Source organism: Molothrus ater, chromosome 2, assembly GCF_012460135.2.
Source record: "Molothrus ater isolate BHLD 08-10-18 breed brown headed cowbird chromosome 2, BPBGC_Mater_1.1, whole genome shotgun sequence".
In the NCBI taxonomy this organism is placed as follows: Eukaryota; Metazoa; Chordata; class Aves; order Passeriformes; family Icteridae; genus Molothrus; species Molothrus ater.
In genome coordinates, this window is record NC_050479.2 from 74,705,718 (window position 1) to 74,721,992 (window position 16,275).

General features: G+C 38.7%; 1 protein-coding gene across 6 annotated transcripts in view; it reads right to left on the minus strand.

Annotated features, from left to right (window-relative positions):
- Positions 1-7,980: 7,980 nt before the first annotated feature.
- Positions 7,981-16,275, minus strand: part of AASDHPPT (aminoadipate-semialdehyde dehydrogenase-phosphopantetheinyl transferase) — a 31,454-nt gene continuing 23,159 nt past the window's right edge. For all 6 annotated transcript variants that reach the window (XM_036391428.1, XM_036391448.1, XM_036391420.1 and 3 more), the window contains one exon: positions 7,981-11,946. In XM_036391428.1, the coding sequence (XP_036247321.1) occupies positions 11,788-11,946 (159 nt within the window). In that variant the 3' untranslated portion in view covers positions 7,981-11,787. The remainder of the gene's footprint in view (positions 11,947-16,275) is intronic.

The following is a 16,275-nucleotide window of genomic DNA, read 5'->3' on the forward strand; positions in this document are numbered from 1 at the left end:
AAGGTATCTTTTCTAGATTGCTTCATGCTACTCCCACAATGGCAATCTTCATTTCTTATGACTTATATGTCCACTGGAAGAGAAGGAGCAAACTATTTATATGTCAAGTTTAAATGCTGCTTTGGTTACAGCTTTGTTCACTGTCCAATACAAGTCAGCAGCCAGATGATCAATGCCCAGATACACAGTTCTCTATCACAGATGACATAATGAGTAATTTGGACCTCATAAGTCTGTTGGACAAAGATTGAAGAGAAGCAACGGCTCCGTTTATATTTATTTGATAATATATTCAAATATACTGAAATATTCATATTTCTCTCATGGGGAAACAATAGAAAACTTATTATGTACTGCAGAAACTAATAAACTCATAAGCATTTTACTTTTTATGCATAATTAAGCTAGTCACTGTTTCTGTTCCTGTGGTGTGCAACATAAATCATTGATAAGCAATTAAAATAAAAACCAAGCTTTTGAAAACATTAAGCTAACGTAAAATTATTCACTTGTCACATTAAATGAACATTTATCTAATTCCTACAGCTTAGCTGTGTGACCTCCAGCTATCTACTACATTTTGATACCTCTGAGAAATAATTTATCCTTATAAACTTCTAAATAACTTAAGACTTAAAATGAAACTTTATATGCCCTTTATGCAAATGATCTTATCAAAAATTCCAGTTGCATTCAGACTGCTCACACAAACCACAGGAAACCAGTGTTCTTTTTTGACTTGCCACACTGTTGGGGTACTTCTTTTTTGAAGTCTTTGGGTGGGGTTATCTGCTTTTTGCAGTCTTTTGGCTAGCATCAGCCACCTCAGTGAGGAGACTTAACTGTTTTGTGGGTGATGTCATCCTTTCCATCAAACCGATAATCTGAACATTTTTGTTTAATTGACTCGATGCCAGACTGGACCAGCCTGGAGGAGCAAAGAAGCAGCAGTGACTCAGTGCATCCCAGAGAGCTCATATAGTGCATCCCAGAGGGTTGACAGTGGCTGTGTAGTTGGCTTTTTTGGCTCTGACTGCACTACTAGAGGTAAAGAAAGCAGTAGGCTGTCACCTAAATCCATTTAGGTATAGTCTAAAACTTAACTCTATTCTGCTGGTAATGTCTGTGGATGCACTCAGAAACCTTCACAATGGATTATGCTGATTTCTGCTTGAGCACAGCTACCAAAGCCTCTAAAATCCATTGATGTCTTTCCAAAACCCATAGACCCAACCAGACTAACAATTTTTTAAGACATTTTCATCTCTTTAAAAGCTTGAATCCAAGGGCTCTGAGGCACTAAACAAATCAAACCACTGGGTAATAGAAATATCTCAGCCCATTTTACATGTGAGGAAGCAAATGCATTGATAACTTGATGCAGGTCCCACGTGAAGAAGAAAACAAGGCCAGTGAGACCCGTGTGGTACAAACCCATACACTTTCCTTGCCTCATTATAAATTCAGGTCCTGCCCCAAAAAGATAAAATAAAAAATATTTATTAAATCAACATAACCCTAGTCTGACTGCTGTTCAAAAAGAGTGAACATCATCTATGCCAGAACCTGGAAGACTCTACTCCTGCCTGAAAACAGTGTCACAGGGCATATTGAGTCAGTCTAACTCAATGCACCTTCCCCACCTCTGTAGGCAGAACACAGCAGGGTGAGACCTTCAGGCTGTGAAGAGGGAGCAAACTGGGAAGCAAAATGTGGATATGTTCTATGAGAAAAAATAGAAAAAGCTTTAGATTGAAGAAGAGGAAAACATATCCAGAAAAATAAAAAGGAACTGAGAAAGAAAAAAGGGAAATCATAAAATTGGGAGAGAAAATACCCAGACTCACACTGCAGATACTCAATTTCACTTGTATAAAATGGGAGCCTATTGCTCAGAACACCTTTGCAGTCAAGGGAAGGAAAATCTCCACTGCAAGGAAGGACTCAGACTCAGTCCCCATAGAAGGAAATTAAACTGAAATGGGTAAAAGAATAGGAGCAGGAGGAAGAGAGTGCTGGAAATGTGCTGTGATTACAAAGTGTTTGTGAACTGGCTTGGGATGCAAGCAGCATCACAAAAGAGACCTTGGCCTGCAGAAGATAAAAATATCCTGTCCAAGAAGTTGTAGGTTAAGCAGGAAAGCTTGACAAGCAGAGGCTATATACCCTAAGCACAACTGAATTATCTTTTTGTTCATACATACACTCACATTTAATTAAGTTATGATATTGTCAAGCCTTTGGCATACTGCCTGCTGTATAAACATTACTGGCACAGATATTCTATAATTCCATTACAGACTTACTAATTCAAATGGAGGAGCAGGCAGGCATGAAACCAGCTGGAAATTTCATCTGAAACCCACCTCCGGTTCAGACGGAGAAATGCAATGTGCCAGGATGGCAGCAATGTCTTCACTCACAGGAGCCACCCAAGGTCTCTGCTCATCTCTGTAGTGTATTAGCAGACAAACATCAAGTCATTCTTGTATCAGCACAGCAGCTCAGGATGATCCCCATGCACAACAACATCATCAGAGCTCGAAGGAGCTGCTGTTGGATTATTAAGTTTGCTATTGGTGGATTCAATTATTCCTGCAGTATTTATGGAAGAGTAATGCAAAGGGGCTCCAGCTGGGACCAAGCCTCCATTTTACTGGGAGACAGTTTTTTTTTTCTCAAAAGGGGCTTGCAGTTTCAGCTGATGATACACAGACAGAGGGAAAACAGAGGCAACAAGAAAAGATTTTATTATGGTTGCACAGAAATACAGGCAGCAGGCAGACACTAATTCTTAAATGACACTTCTGTATTAGCAGACATCCAGTTAAAACATAACTACATACCCTTCAATAGTTAAAATAGAAGAAAGGCAATTTTAGACAAATAAAATAAATAAAAACTCATATATCACAATAACAAGAAAATGTATGTTAGACATGCAGAAATATTAAACTTTGGAAGCTAAAGGAATAGAGAAAAATATTTTACCACCAGAACTGGAAGACTCCTTAAAAAATACTTTATCACCAGAATGTGAAGCTCCTTAATTCTTATCTCCCCACAGTGCTATTGTCCTGTACTATTTGTAATTGAAAGTGCATGCTTTGATGTACATAAATGAAAAACTGACAGACTGGGGCTCTTATCTTAGATTCTATAAATCCTGGAACAGTAGTTTTCACCACAAATAGTGCACTAGAGATTCCAGTTTTAGCTGCTTTTGTACTTACTTTAAGAATTAAAGCTTCTTCTTCCAAAGTCTTGTTTGATGTCAGCTCAGGTGCTAGACTGGTTTGCAGTGCTTGGCCTGATTCATTTTTCTCACCAAATTTCCCCAACCTATGTGAATTCTCAGAGAACTTCGTGGGTCCAGGAGGTAAGACCTGCATGCTGTAATGGACAAACATCTGACTCAGTGTCCTATGGTAGAAATGGGATACTTTAGAGCTGGGGAATCATCACGCATAACAGATAACAGGTGTCCATTCTCAGAAGCTCAGGATTGAAGAATTCACAAGAGTTGAGATTCAGATTTCCATTAACACTTATACTCTTGATTACTCTTTTATCAATAATTTTACAGACACCCAGAGCAGGTTTGTCTAAGTCCTAAGGACCTGTACTGCACAAAGAACATGTAGGCAGCATTTCTTGCACCCTGCCTTACACCAGTACCATGAAACCACCCTTTCAAAGCAGGACACTATAGTTATTTGACTGTGATGTGCCCACTTGTTCTTCTAATTAACAGGTATTTTGCTACCTGCCAAGCCACCATGAGCTTCTCTTTCTCAGAAGCATTTGTTTTCTGAAACAGTTGCATCTGGTCTCTCCTTTTAAAAAAAATTGCAAGCATGTCCTGTAAAGGTACCATGGATTTTTCCTGTGTCCCACTCAATGTTGAACTAGGAAAGCCCTTAAGAGAAATGGACTAAAGCAAAACAAATTCAGTGCAGTTGCTTCAGTTCCTGTTGACTTCCTTCATACAAAGTACCAATCATTAAATGATAAAGAAAATAGATACTTGCCTACTATATTCACTCATTTTCACAGTATTTTAACTCATGTATTTTTAACAAAAGCTTCCAACAGATGAAAAATTATATCTTAATCTGCTCCTTCTCCTATTTGTTCAAGGCACCGTTTTTTTTATTTCTCAGCTGCTGGATCTTAAATTTTCTCCTGCATCAGCCCAAGTTATTTGTACCATTTGTATTACCAACTCTTGAAGCACTTCTCTGACACTTCTTGATTACAGAGTTAATAAAGATGGGGTTGGTTTCTAGTTCTTGTAAGGCTGATTATGTGTGTATATATATGCGTAAGTATGTGCGTGCACTCTACATATCTGTATCAATGTAGCAAACAGATACTTGCATCAACACATTTAAATTCTAATGCAATTGAATTTTCATTTGCCTTTTAAAAGCCTGTGTATACAAACTAAACAACTCAATCCAATCAATGCTGCAATCCAACTGCTGTCGCGCAAAAAAAGCCCCAACAAAACCAAAACCATAATCATTCTATTAGAAGACTTCTGAAGTCCCCAAATTGGCATCTATAAATAAATCATATGTGTTTTAGAATTCCTACTACATTCAGATCTTCACTCTTTCAGCAGTCCTTCAGGAGAAATTATTGCCTTCCTTCCTTCCTTCCTTCCTTCCTTCCTTCCTTCCTTCCTTCCTTCCTTCCTTCCTTCCTTCCTTCCTTCCTTCCTTCCTTCCTTCCTTCCTTCCTTCCTTCCTTCCTTCCTTCCTTCCTTCCTTCCTTCCTTCCTTCCTTCCTTCCTTCCTTCCTTCCTTCCTTCCTTCCACTGAAAGCTCACCTCAGAGAATAAAAGTATCTTCTGATTTCTTAAGGGCATTTACACAAGCAGTGCTCTATAGCCCTATGGCCAGCACATCTGACTTCATCCAATCCAACTGAAACTAATGTCCTTCCACTGCAATCAGCAATTTCTTATTTTCTGGTTTTATCCCAAAAGGTGACCAAGAGATAACAATGATTTTGCAAACATGAGAAGTCTGACTGCTAGAGTTGAAATGCAAATAAATATCCTACTGCACTCTAGGGAAAGCATTCTAAATTAACAAAGCAAATAATCTAAAGATCCTAACAAGCAATTAGGCAGAAACAACGATAGCAGAAAGATCAGTCTCTTTGTAATACACTGTTTTCACTCACATGAGAACAGTAATTGTGGTATGTGGAAATACAAAACCAGAGTACAACCTCTACCCACACAGTTTTACTATACAAAATTAATCTAATACATTTTCCTAATGTTGTACAGGCAGCTAATTAATTGTAGACCACGTAACTGTCACAAGATTAATAAAATGCTTTTATGCAGGTAGTAAAGACTGCTTGCTGAGAGTATTATTCTATTCAGTAAACAGTGTTTGAACTTAATAACGGCAGGAAAATTCCATTTCTCTAACAAAGAGACCAGTGACCTCACTGAATAAGCATTTCACTGTGCCTTTCACAAAAGCTCTCAGTTAGGATGAGGAGTACATTGTACAACAGATACAAGGATTGAGAATCCACTCACCTGATGGCAGCTGTGATAAATTACTGAAAACTTTGCTACTGAAGCTGAGAAAACAAAGGGTATCCATTTTAAAGAGAAAATATTTTCAAGGCAGTATTTTTTGATTTTTGCCTGTGTGCTGTTTTAAATGCAAACCCCAAGTAATTTCAATAGGGAATCATTTAAATATATCAAAACACCCCTAGGATGAAAAATAGCAGATTAGTATTTCAACTATGTACAGATAATTGTGTACTTACTTATTTGCAGAGGAAAATACAGACCTGTGCTTAATTGAAAGACAAGCAGTGTGTGCATTTATATAGAAGTCCGCATTTATAAATGTATAATACATTTATTATTATTGTAAAATATTACATATACAGCTTACTACATACAACATGCAATAATATATATAAAATCTGTAATCATTTTTATTAAGATTATTAATATTTTTGCTAGTCTTATTGCATTTCCCTGCTGCACTAGTTATTAAGATTGCTATCTCTGATGCCTTAAAGCCAAAACCAGTGGTATATTCATACAAAGGCAAAAACTGAAAACAGTGGTGACAACAGGTGGTAGCAAATTCATGGGGCAGAATGTTTGACTCCAACACTGCAAAACAAAAACTCAAAACAGTCACGCCATGGAGAGTTTGATATTCAGTGACATCACTCAGCTGAGCTAGGTAATTCAGAAACCAGGAGGCAGCTTTAGAGCCCCTGCAGCAGGAGCATGTCCTCTCCTCCTCTGAGCAAACCAGTGTCACACCCAACAGCTGAGATATCACTGCCTGCTCAAGCAGCACCAGGCTGCTGAAGCAGGGCACACCAAGCTCCTGACTTCTGCCTCTGGACAAAGATTCCCAGGGCTTTAGTGGATGTGACTGGCTACTTGGGTGAACTTCAGCCTATTTCATGATTAAAGGAAAGCAATTTTTCAGAACACTGAACCAAGTCTGGAAACATTAAGCTACAGGGAGAAGAGAAACTCACAGTTGGGAAATCTTAACTGGGACTTTGAAGTTGTAACACAGATGCTATTTAACCTTGAGGGGAAAAAACCCCAGAAGCCCAAATAATAGGATTGAAGCAAGTTCAGCTGCTTTGAAAACTTAGAACAAAGCAAAACTAAGAACTAATGTGAGTTAAAAGCTAGCATTAATATACCTTTTCTTTTATATTTACTTTTCATCATTTGCATTACAGCATTAAAGTCTTTACATGTAATTTCTTTACTCATATTTTCCATTAATCTACTAGAGTTTGGTAATGGTACCAATACATTTTCTTCTCAGCTCAAAGACAACTTTGCCAGCAGGAATTGTCAGCATGCTGGGACTAGCCCTACGGAAAGTTGTTGCAGCAAAAGTACCTCAGGTGGGTGTGTTAGAGGTCCTATGGTACCAAGGGCACAGCACAAGGCATACCAACACACAGAGAAACAGGACAGAAATGAGGTACCTGTCTACTCAGGTGTTTTAACAAAAAAGGGCAAGTATACCATGAAAATCTCAGTGTTTTTGTAGAATATCTGGCTAGACTTAAATGTCTGTGTTTATGAGGTAATTACCAAGTCCAAAGTGAGACATTTATACAACTTTTAAAAGTATGAACCTGAAGAAAACTCTTATACAACCCCTTCAGAGCTTTGCCATTTGTAACTATAGCGTTACCATTTATCAAAGCTCTTAAAGTCCTTCCAAGTTCTGGCATTGCCTATTGGTCTGGCATTGCATCGTGGTAATGCTGGGAATCTTGGTGTTCCTGCTCCAAATGTCAAAAGGCATCACTAAATCCTTAGGACATATCTGGCAAGCATCCTGGCAATCCTCTGAAGTACTCTTAAGAGGTGTTGGAAAACAGAAGATGCATTTCAATTGAAATACTCATTTCCTTACTGTTTAACTCACTTCTAAATACCAACAGGTTTTTGCATATTTTAAAGAAAGTCTTGTGCAAGTAAAAGAGCTTTTTCTGTGTGAAGAAGCTCCTACTACAGCCTAAAAAACCTTTGTGTTCCATGTCCTAATTAAAAAACAAATCTTAAGAAATTTCATTTTAAGCAACATTGGGCAGCACTGTAGTCTAGTATTTGAAAATGTTCATCTTCCTAAGAGTGCTAAACTTCACACTATGCCAGTTTCAACCACAAGATGAGAAAGACTCCAGCACAGAATGCACCAATATTATGTCCTATTTGTCAGAAACTGGGTTGCATGTTATAAAATTAAAATTGAAAGCTAAGTAGTGGAGAACTGGTCCAGACCTTGGCTGCAAGATTCATCCAAAGGATGTCATTAAGAATGTACAGTTTAATGGTCCCATAATTTGTTTCCAAAATGGCAAAGGAGTGCTAGACAAGTGTTTCAATAATCTTACCTCTGTCGCAATCTAAGTAATAGCAAGATAAAATAATAACCACAAACAGACAACTCAAACACAAAATAGTCCACACTTTATTGCAGTAAAGAAATTAAACCCAATCTTAGAAGAAACAGGATTCATAATAATAATCTGCCTGTGCAGTGCAAGAAAATAACATATTGCAAAAAATTACTTTTTGAAAAAAACAAACCTTACTTCAAATGCTGTCTCCCTTGAAAATTCAGAATTTATTTTCATGCTTACATTTTCTACAAAGAGCGAAGTAATCAAAACTAACTGAATTCTGGAGGATAATGAAGCACACCTGCAGAATTAGGCAGCAGTTAAGGCTGACAGTCTCAATTGCTGTTTTAGACATGGTTTCAATTCTGCCAAGAACCACTTATCTTTGTAGAATGTAGCATATAATTGTGTAAAGCTCCAACAAAGGCCACTCTATGCTGACTTGTATAACCATCTTTTCAACTTTTTCACAAATCATCTCCTTATTACAAATCATCTCCTTATTGCAGTGTCTTGGGTAGAGATGGTAAAGTTGAGCTGTTCCCCAGATGCTTCCCAGAGCACACATATAACAACCATATATACATTTTTTCTGTTGATGCACCTCTGATTTCTTGTCTAAGATGAGCATACTTGATTAACATCAGTGGACTTGATCCCATAAGATAGTAACAATCTACATCTTGTGTAAGTTTACAGACTCTGTAAAAGGCTGAGTGAACTCTCATGATCCACTTTTCAGTTACAATTTTCACATCAAATGGCATCTGTCTCTTGTCACACAGTTGCTAACTGCCTTGAACCCAGTTTTACTCCCTGAAGCTCCTAATCCACTCGACCGTTTTTGATGTAAGATATAAAAAGTTTTGAACAAGTTCAAACTAAAACACATCTATTCACTTTTAACCATCTTTTCACTGCAGACCAAAACGTTTGAAATTTATTTTTTGATCAGAGACTTAAGAAATACTTCTCAGAAACACTGTGTTGATATGCCACCTAGGATCTAATCTAAGACCGAAATCTGAGAACTTGAGAAACAGGAGGATGGGTCAATGCTGTTCCATAGGGGAAAAGTCTACCCAGCTGCAGCCACTGCTGGGAAAGGCTCATGTGGAGCAGAGCTTGTGTTTTTACAGCTTCTTACCCTCACAGGCATCTGGTACAGTTATGTCAAGGACACTATATAGAAAACAAAACAGATGAAGGAATGGAGCTCTGGAGAAGGAAAAGAAAGGCCCTGAGGCTTTTAGATGTAAATGGAACAGAAGAATGATGTGACACAGCAAAGGTCAGTTCACCTACCCTGGATTGGGCCGACAGCTTGACCAAGCAAGGGAAGCTGGAGCTGTTCTCAAATGGCAGAGGGGTTCTGTGGCCATTGGCTCCGTATTCTGTGGAAATGTCAGTGTTGTGGCCTTGTTTGGGGAAAAGGCTCAATTATCTTTTTTATCAGCAAAAAGTGTGATGGTGAATTAAAAAAGAAATTTATCTTAGAACTGTGAAATAACATTAATTTATTTGTACACACTAACAACACTTATTTCAGTATGTGCCTCTACAGCACAGATATCCAGAAAAACTTACTTCTGACTTTAAGAAGAATCATTCACATTCATAAGGAGTCAGAATGTCCTGCTGGCCTTTTAGCAGCATGCTTTTAGCCAAACATTCCACAATGATCTAGCTGCTCTTTCCCACTGAGGTAAAAGCAAGTATAACAATTGTGTCCATTTGCAATGACGTAAAACAACCTGACTCAAGTGGTTCTTCAAAAGGCATTACCATCACCTAACCTAATTGCTATTAAAATTAAAAATGAGATTGACCTTATTTTTCAAACACCTCAGTGTAAATTAAAAGACACAGAAAAAATCACACTGTGAGAAACTGCAGTCTTCTAGAAAATTCTTTATGAACCACTCTAAACTAAGATTTTACTTAATGGAAAACTAACCAAAACAAACTCTTCCTAATTAGATATAGTCTTGAAAACTATCATATATCTTGCAAGAAAATCAAGCACAATTTTCTAATTTAACAAAATTGGCTTGTCCTCTACTTACATGCAAGCACAATATTATAAATAATTTCATTAATACTTTTAAAACTCTTTCCAATGAAAGAAAATTTCTGGTTTGAGACACTGCTGTCATGCAAAAATAACTAATCTCTAATATGAAATTAATTCTCTTATCCCCAGAAATCTAGATTGGAAATTTTTCTATTCAGCTCATCCCATATTTGCAGTTTGAGTCATTGGCCTAGCAAAAAAGTTGGCAACTTCAAACTGTCTGGCAAAGTTGCAACTGATGGGTCCAGTGACTGATTGGCATATACTGGACCTCTGTGGATTGCAAATTATTTACTGCAAATTGAATTTCATTTTTCTAAAAGACAAACACTCTGGAATACATGACTTAGAATTTGTATATAAGGTATTCTGTATTTTTTTAAACTTCAGATTTGAAGTTACTGAACATCTAATTTTGCCCCTGTGGAGACTGAAGGGAAGAGTCATTGCTTCACTGATTTGCAGTTTTGGAGGGGAAAAAAAGCACAACATTAAAAACTATGATTAGCATGCAGGATGAGAGACTCATAGAAATGGAAAAAAAAATTAATCAGCACTGGAAGCAGGAGAGTTTAGCAGCATGTTGAATTCAGAATTATTCAATGGAGTTCAGAACTCCAATTGCTTGTTTAATAGTTGTAAAAATCATCCTCTCTCACAAAATTTTCATCTTTGTAATATGGGATAGATTCAGTGGTTACACTACAAGTAGATTCTCCTTTTCATGGTGTACACCAGAATACAGGGTGCAGCCTAGTTGCACACAAACCCAAATTCAATGAAGATCTATGTTTAACCGCAGGACAGAAGGCAATTATTTTTGTGCAAAGATCATTCTGTTCAGTATGTTTTCTCAAATTTGGACCACATTGTATCTATGACTTCCAGAAACAAGAGTGAGAAGTAATGGCACAAAACAGGATTTATTTTGAAAAAGAAGACAAAATACTCTAGATGCGCACTCAAGATCTACAGATCTCCAGAAACCTTCATTTGATGTTAGGACAGTAAAATGTTCTGTCATCAGACATTACAAGACTATTTGGAAAAAAGTGAATAGCTTTCTTTTTTCTTTGAGCTTCCTTCCCTGCATGACTGATGCAAATGCAAGCCTAGGAAAATTGAACTGCTGCTTGGCTTGCATCTGTTGCTGAGGAAAAAAAATACAAAAAAGAACTGTTAAAAGACAAATACTAAGTTGAATACAGGAAGCTTTAATAAACAAAGATAAGAAGTGAAAAGATTATGAAATATTTGTAAGTTAATTCCCGTCCACACATGTAGCTCCAGACTACTACAGACCTTTACAGCCTGGCATTACACAAACACCAAGTGTTGTACAGCATAAGAATTTGTAGCATTTTTTTTATTCATCCACCTGAGAATAAATGAATAATTTTTGTAAGAGAAAAAGCAATATCATAATTTAAGTTTCAGCATAAATTAGTATGGAAACACATTTTTATAAACACTTGTTCATTGTAAACAACATTATTGTACAGCTGCTTTCTGTTCTAGCCTGGATAATTACTGAAGTGTAAGAACCACAGGCAAGGAGATGCAAAAAGGCATGTTGGTTTAGGCTTCTGATTCAGAATTCCTTCAGAAAGGAAACATGTCTTCCTTAGAATTCCAATGAAGTGTCATGAAAATCAGGTTGTCAGCTTAAATAGAGAAAGATACATTTCATTTACATATGTGCACTTATTCATGTACTTCAAATTAAACAGGATAACAGCGTAAGAACTTTGTCAAGTTTCTTTTTCTTATACACAGTCTTATCTTGAATGTGAACTCTGTCTCACTGGACTCTCCTGCTTTGAACAGAAACTGTCCCAATATGCAGAATCCTCAGGTGCGACAGGAATACCAGATGCAACTAAGTCTTCAAAAGTCAATAAAGTAAATTGTGGTTGGTTAGGCTCCATGGAATGGGCCTAAAGAAAAAACATATTAGCACAACATGAATCAATAAATATCAATTTTCTTCCTGTAAAATTTTCTGTCACATTAAACTACACATTGCTAACTGAAGAAGAAAGAAGACAGTCTATATTTGAGACTAATGTCACTTCACCTCATTTAGGCAATGCAGTCACTATTAGAAGCATGTAACAGGCCACACAGAAAAATTGAGCTTTTTGTTGAAACACAGTTCACAAAACTGATGGAATAAGGGCTACAGAATGCTGCAAGTATGATAGAATGACTATTTAAGTCCAGTAAAGAGAAAGACCACCATCAAACAAATTGTACTTCATTCTTCAGCAGATAACATTATTTGAGTCAATTGTGTGAGGATTTATTCCACTAGGTGTACCTATTTGTACTCATTTTAATATAGTAGTCACTGATGTTTTGCATGCTTCTCTCAGACTCAAGTGCTACTTAAAAACTGAAGTGGTCACAATCAACCTGCAATTCCCCATGTTAAAACCAATTAAATGTGGACTGAGATATTAGAGATGATGGTTCACAGTCTCCAAGTTAGGTTCATCACTCCAAGAAAAGAAAAATCACATTTCAAAGAAGAAAAAGATTTCAGTTTTTCTTTTTTCTTTTTTTTTTTTTTTTTTGAGCACACAACTGTGCACCCTGCTGTATGCCATCTCCAAATGTAATTGTTTGGAGACAGCAGGGCAGATAGTACAGCCTGCATGAATCAAACGTAAATATAGCTGATTCTTCTAAATAGGCATTTGCTGGAGCGACCTATTCTTTATGTTTAATATTTCATAAAATTCAGTAGGGCTCCTCTGCAGTGGTGTTACTCAGTACATCAGACAAACTGACTCATTTTTGATGAGCTTGTCAGAGTCTCTCTGTGTGGCACTACAGCCCTCTGGTGTAGCAGCCACTCCTCCCAGCTTGGTGTCACCAGCAAACCTGCTGAGGGTGCACTGCACCATCATCCAGTTGATTAGTGAAGATGTGACACAGGACTGGACCAGTACTGACCCCTGGGGCACAGCAGTGATAACTGGCCTCCAACCAGACCTTGTATCTCTATCACCACACCCTGGGCTCAAACATTCAGCCAGTTTCCAATTTACATCACTGTTTGCTTACCCAGCTCTCAGCATTTTTCTAGGAGGATCTTATGAGAGACAGTGCCAGAGACAGAAGGTACTGAAATACAGGTAGACAATTACCCACTGCTCTGACCTCATCTACCAGGCCAGTCATTTCATGACACAAATTTACCAAGTTGGTAGAGCATGATTTTCTCTTGGCAAAGCTAGGCTGACCACTCTTGGTGATTTCTTTGTCATTGCTGTGCCTGGAAATGGTGCTCAGGACTAGCTGTTCTACCACCTTTCCAGCAGTCATGGTGAAGCTGTCAGACCTGTAATTGCCTGGGTCCTACTTCTCCCATGCTTTCTTCCAGTCTTCAGGCACTTCTCCCAGTCCCCGTGATATTTGGGGACTCAATAATCTTTGGTGGAGGGGCCTTGCAATGCCAGCTGTATCCCATAAATATTACTGACTTACACTCATCCAGTTTGCTCAAGCATTCCCTGGCCTAATCCTCTTCCTCCAAGGGCACATCTTCCTTGCTCCTTCCTCTTTCATCCCTGCAACCTGGGATTCCTGACATCCAGTCTTGCTAACAAATACTGATGCAAAAGGGGCATTCAGCACCTCAGCCTCTTTCAACATTTGTCTTGTTGAGTAAAACCCTTCCCTCTGGCTTCTCTGCACGTACAGAAGTGCTCCTTGTTGCTTTGAACATCCTGGTCAGATTAAATTCTATTTGAGCTTTTGTTGTGTTGTGTCTGTATAAGTTGGACTGTTCTGTTCCCCCCATCATGCAATGGTTCTGCCCTAGTTCTCCCTTCCCTCCCTTGTGCTGCCAGTTATCCCAACTCCTCCCTAGTTGCCTTGGAGATCAATGTACCTTTTCTCAAATCCCTCCCCGGTGCCCTGTCACTCAGCGCTCCCACCCTTCTCTCTAGAACTCTCTAGAAACTTCCAGCTAGAGTGTCGAGTGCTTGGCTCAGGGGCCGGGCCCCACCCTCAAGTTATCCCCATTGGTGTTCTCCCTAAGTCAATCTTTTGTATCCCACTCCCTTCTGGAACCCTATTCGTGCAAGGACTGACTCCTCCCTTGTGTCCCTCCCTCCTTATAAGCTGTTGCAACTCCTCCCTCGCTCTCTTTGGTTGTTGGTTTCCCCTGGGACCCAATAAATCTGGATTCACCACAGCTGGAGAGCGCTCTCTTATTTCTGCTGACTGTAGCCATAAGCCAAGCCACGTTCTACCACAAGGTAGCGCTGCTGTCATAGCACAGAGCGTTTGCCTTAGGTGCTGTCCTGAACCACGGAGATTGAGATAGTGCCCCACTGCTGCTAGCGGTGCTGGATAGCCAGCCGGGACGTCCGAGAAGGACAATCTTTCTCCAGCTGGACTGCTTCAAGGTTTAGCTTTTTAAACTGTCATCCCTGGATGCTCAGATATTTCTGTATTCTTCTCATGTTACCCACTCTTGCTCCCACCCTCTGTATGCTTCTCCTTCTATGTCCAAGTTTGGCTAGGACATCCATGCAGATGTTTGGCCTGTTGGCCAAGTTTGGCCTGTTCATCCATGCAGACCTCTTGGCCTTTTTGCCACTTCATATGCAATGAGATGGAACTGTCTTGAGAGTGGAGATGATCTTTGAATCAAAAGCAGCTTTCTTGGCCTCAGCTTTCCTCTGAGGCCCTATCCCACAGGACCCCTCTTTGTCCTTTGAGGGGAGAAAGTTTGGTCTCCTCATGTTAAGGGTTGTGAGTCCTCCTCACTGCTAGGATCCTGAATTCCACCATCTCATGCTGTTGGAACCCTGCAGCCACAGACAGATCTGTGACTTGTCATGTTTATTCCTCATCCTGAGTGCACTGGTGTACAGGCACTTCAGAGGCACTCCAGCACATTGAGTTTCAGCAGAAGATTTGGGGAATTTGTTCAAAATTGTGCCATGTAGACCCTTCCTTCCTTACATCCAAGTGCTGGAGGTGACTTGGTCCAAGGTCAGTTTTGAGGATATTGTTATCCCTTTCTGTCACATCAGTGAAGGTAGGTCAGTAAATAGGCAAAAAGCAAAAATTCTCCACGTCAGTATTTGAGCAATAGGCTAGTATTAAGAATAAATGCAGAGACAACAAAATGGTTTGTGCTTGTTGTAACAACACAGAAGAACTCTTAGCTGTCAATGCAGACGGAAAGTGAAAAAGATTGAGCTGCCTCTCACTTTACATCCTTACACAAGTGACACGGTGTTGAGACATTTCTGCTCATCTGACATTCTGTAGATGAGGTAAAGCTGCAGGAATGGTGCCTAGAGCCATGCAAGTGACATGACAGATGCATACCAAATATGAACCAAGCCTCTGAGCTAAGTAGTTGTTAAGAGATGTAGTCTGAACCACAGAACATGCTTGTCTGAAGGAAGCATGTCCTGACAGAATGCATCACAACTCTTGTGAAGTACAGCAAGAGATAGACAGAAGAAGCTTTATATCCTACACAGGATTTATAAAGAATTTTAAACTCAGTCATCTTTTATTGAGACTAGCCTCAGATAAATGTCTAGATCTAGGTTAAGAGCACAGATAAACATTCTGCTTCCTCATGCATATAACAGTCACTAGCATTTTGGTAAGACTATTGACACTATAGATTTTTAATTACAGTACATTGACATAACAATTGGTCTTTCCTGGGAATTGTAGGCACATGCCATCATTTTGTGAAGAAAGCTGAAAATAGATGTTCTGCAAGAAGGCCATAATGAATTACTACTGTGATTGCAGAGAGGGAACAGACACAAACACTGGCATCCTAAAACAACTGGGTAACATTTACACACACGTTAAGCTAGAATTAACAACTTTTTCTTTCAACACATCTAGCAATAAATAGAATAATTTTTATGGTTCTTTTAAAAAGAGAGAAGGTAATGTTCATTTCCTCCATGTTCCTGTTAGAAAGAGGCCTAAAGAGGCACAATGCAACAGTACATAAATTTGCACTTAATTTCCTTACTGGGGAGTTGCAGAATGCGCTCTTGTTCTGCTTAAAATTACTTTCCTTTATCAAACTGAAATAATGAAATTTAGGCCATCATAAATTTAGTCAGTAGACAAGTAAGCCTTTGAGACTCTTGATTCAAAGACTTTTCATCATAACCTTTGATATCAGGACTATTTTTCCTATGGTACATTTAAGCTAAGTCACCACGATGGTGAAAGTCAATACTTTAAAATCCTGGATTCCTGTAGAATAC